The sequence below is a fragment of the Bison bison genome, unplaced genomic scaffold, assembly GCF_000754665.1.
Source record: "Bison bison bison isolate TAMUID 2011002044 unplaced genomic scaffold, Bison_UMD1.0 scf7180017864080, whole genome shotgun sequence".
In the NCBI taxonomy this organism is placed as follows: domain Eukaryota; kingdom Metazoa; phylum Chordata; class Mammalia; order Artiodactyla; family Bovidae; genus Bison; species Bison bison.
In genome coordinates, this window is record NW_011494652.1 from 2,710,137 (window position 1) to 2,713,812 (window position 3,676).

The 3,676-nt window shown below is 58.9% G+C and overlaps 1 protein-coding gene across 1 annotated transcript in view; it reads left to right on the forward strand.

Moving 5' to 3' along the window:
- Window positions 1-3,675, forward strand: part of ORAOV1 (oral cancer overexpressed 1) — a 6,999-nt gene extending 3,324 nt beyond the window's left edge. Inside the window, exons 3-5 of the mRNA XM_010837650.1 lie at window positions 64-134; window positions 2,883-3,000; window positions 3,256-3,675. Of these exons, the coding sequence (XP_010835952.1) occupies window positions 64-134; window positions 2,883-3,000; window positions 3,256-3,324 (258 nt within the window). The 3' untranslated portion in view covers window positions 3,325-3,675. The remainder of the gene's footprint in view (window positions 1-63; window positions 135-2,882; window positions 3,001-3,255) is intronic.
- Window position 3,676: the final 1 nt, after the last annotated feature.

The following is a 3,676-nucleotide window of genomic DNA, read 5'->3' on the forward strand; positions in this document are numbered from 1 at the left end:
TAATTAGATCAAATACAGCGCTCGGTTATTCATTGTACTCTTAAATGTCTCATCAATTCACAGATCGGGTGCTACCAAGGCTTCGCGTTTGCTTGGAGAGGTCTCCTGCACAGTTGCGCCACTGAGAGAGACAGGTAAGGCCGAACCTCCTTTCTTCTTTGGTGTCTGGACCAGAGTTGCGGTTCTGTGGTGCACCCTGATCGCGGGTGCTTAGAGTCTCAGTCTTCTCATCTGTAAAACGGAGAAAATAATCGGGTTGAAGTAACCTCATGAAATTGTTACAAGGTTTACAGGAAATAGTACCTAGAAGGTGCTGGGCCTGTTGTGGGTGTTGGATGAACACCTACTGTTTTCTCAAGAGTCCTCTGATCCCCCCTGCCTTTTCCCTTGGAGGCCTTCAAGCACTCCCTGCCAGTCAAGGCAGGTTGAAAACAATTTTATCTTCTCGTTTCCCCTGAGCTTCTGATAAACAGAGCACGGTAGTCTGGGTGTGACCCAGGCTCAGAAGTGGTGGCTCCACCGGCACTGGGACTTGTGACGTAGCCGGAAGGTCTAACGAGGTGCCGGGTCCGTGTGTTTTGCCGGGTCGGGAAGCGCTAAGGCGCCGTCAGCCGTCCTCTGTAGCGTTTGCAGCCTTCTGAACCTGCTCTTACGGGTGCCGCTTCTCGAAGCCCCGGGACCCTGTCCCCACCCGCGGTCTTCACTCTTCAGCCGTCTGTGAAAGGCTGTGCTGCCGCTCAGGGGAGCCGACACAGGGCTTCGGCGGCTGCTCTGCGTCATTTGGATGCCTGGTGGCCTTGCCTGGCCAGGGAGGGGCTCCAGGAGTGTGAGTGACAGAGGCAGAAGCGGCATTCCCCCGTCCACGTGACTTGTCGTCTTATTTGGAATGTTTTGAATTTCTAGAGTTTGTGCCACTGCCGTATTCATGTGTCAGAGCAGGGATGCTCGAGACAGGGTCTGGGTGATTCTGGGGTCGCTGCTCTCTGACCTGTCCCATCACTGATCAAGTGGGAGCTGAACAGACTCATCCACCATGCAGGGACACCTCGAGGAGGTTTTCCTCTAAAGGCCCAGCGGGGCGGCGGCGTAGCTGGTGATCTGGTTGGGACAGTGGGTGGCAGCACGTGGCAGCACTGGGTGGCGGTCAGGGCTGAAGGTGCCTCTGCACTCCCAGCCCGCGAAGCTGGGGGTGGCGCGCCCGGTCATTCTCCAGCAGCCTCCCCTTGTCCCTCTGCTGGTGTCTGCAGCGCACGGAGGGTGTGAAGGTTCCTGTACCTGGGGGCTGCCAACTCACGCCCCAGGGCAGGGTTCGCCCCACCCCCCACCCCCGCCGTCCTAAAGCCGTGCCCCCAGGCTCCATCAGGGGGAGGGTCACGTGGGTTGTGTCAGGGCTGGTGGGAGCCCCGCTGCCCCCACCCCAGCAGCAGAGCCTGGTGGTCTCTGAACTGCAGCCTAAACCCCTTCATCTTAGAGGAGTGATTTTTGGATTTTCTAAGTCTCTACAGTTTAAAAGAAAAATGGTAGAAGGCACACAGAGGACCTCCCGCTGCCTTATGTTCCAAGTGAGGATGTTAGAGGAGAAGCGGCCTCACTCAATGACGCCGGGGGCTTCTCACCCGGAGAAGGCGTGTGGGAACCCGTCTCAGCCTGCAGGATGGGGTGTCCAGCGGGTGACCATGGCTTTCTGACCCTCCACGAGCTGCCCTGCCCTCCCGCAGGATGGTGGAGCCCCGTTTTCCTTACTGGAGCCGTGAGCGGGCCACACCCCCCGGCGTGCACCGGCCTTGACCGTGCGCCGGGCTGAGTGCGTCTGGAGCAGCTGGGGTGACTGGCCGTCGGGCGGGGCTGCTTGCGGCCTTGAGAGTGGGCGGTGGTCCCCGCGTCCGGCACGCACAGCCGTTCCCCGTGTGGCATCTGCCTTCCATCTGCTGGAAACCCAGCGCCTGGTTGCTTTCCTTCACTCTCTGTGACGCTTCGCGGTTTTGTGTTTTCCCCGAGAGGCAGCTGTTGTAATTCTTGTAAACTGGTTTAAGAACAGCAAACGTGAGCGGGTCCTGGTCGCTTTGAATGGCTGTAGCTTCATCCTAGGGACAAGTCCTTCGAAATTCCCTGGGAACAGATACCTAGTATGCTCCTGACGCCCGGTGATCGGAGATGGGCAGGGTCACTTGTCCATGACCCAGAAGGGCGCCTGCCCTCCCCAATGGGAGCCCTGGCCTCCAGGGTCTGGTGGAGACTGACGGTTACTCAGCGCTGTTCTGTGGCATGTCCTGGGCTTTCTCTGGATTACTGATCCTCCTGAGCCTGGGAGGTGGCCATCAGGGCCCCATTTTACAGATGAGGATGCCGAGTCCCAGAACCGTGAAGTCCCTGAGTGCCTGGGGGCAGTCCTGCTCCAGCCTGAGCCCCTTGTCTTCCTGGGGAAGTGGCTGAACTCAGGCAGCAGACACTGTGGACGGAGCAGGCTTGGTGTTTACCTGCTGTTAAACTCCCTGAGGCCCTGAGTGTGAAGGTTCTGGATCCGAGAAACCCCCCAGATGGGAGCAGGCGTGGCCATGCCCAGCGCTCTTTCCTTCTGGTTGTGTCTGCTCCCGGCTCAGGCCTGGGACCGGTGGTCTGGGTGCTTGTCGAGTCTCCTCGGCCGCTGGTCCAGGCCGCAGCCGGCCTGGCGAGGTCGGTTCTCGCTTGATGTCGGGCGCAGGGGTGGGTGGGTGCCCATCGCCAGGTGGGGGAAGGTTGTTCAGTGATGACTACGTTAGCCGCCAGCTCCTGAACCCCGGCGTGCTCAGCACCACTGCTTTAAGGAGCGCGCCCGGCACCTTGCTGCATGGGCCGAGCCTGCCGTGCTGGGGACTGAAGGTCTTTCTTTCTGTGTTTTACAGCAAAAAGATGAAGGTCTTAGAGGCATTGATTGGGATGATTCAGAAGTTCCCTTATGATGACCCTACTTACGATAAACTTCACGAAGACTTAGACAGAATTAGAGGGAAGTTTAAGCAGGTTTGTGTCCCGCATGTTTCTCTTTGATCAGGATGCCTGTCCTAGGCGTAGCTGGGTGCCTGGGGGCTGCCTTTGCTAACGGGTTTAGGGCCACCAGAGCCGTGTCTTTGGTCCATAAAGCACGTCCTTGTGTACCTCGATGTGAGGAAACCGGGGCCCTCCGGGGAGCAGATGCGAGGACCTCACGGAGGGTGGTGGCCTAGAGAGAGGTCTGCGCTCATTTAAAAAGCCACCTTTTTCCTCTTGTGTTTCCAGCTTTGTTCATTACTGAACGTTCAGCCCGACTTTAAAATCAGCACAGAAGGTTCTGGACTTTCATTCTGAGGACAGATGAACAAAGACGGGACATCAAGGAGCAGAGGTTCATGTGTTAAGTGTTGAAAAACGTGATTAAAAGCAAGACAGTGGGGAGGATCCATCGTTTTGCAGGGTCGGGTCCAGTTTGGCCGGTGAAAGGGCCCCCTTCCCCGAGGTCCCCCCGTGTGGCCTGCGTCCTCCCCCGCCGGGGGCCGCTCCGCACAAGCCCGTCCTGGGTCGGGTCCTGTCTGCCCCACACTCTGGGTGCAGCCCTGGCAGAGCCCTCGAGGGCTGCCCGTCTCTGCTCCGGGGTCCGGCCGCGGGCACGTGGGTGCCTGCCCCCTGGCAGGCCTGGGTGGATCCAGACCTGGCTCCGGAC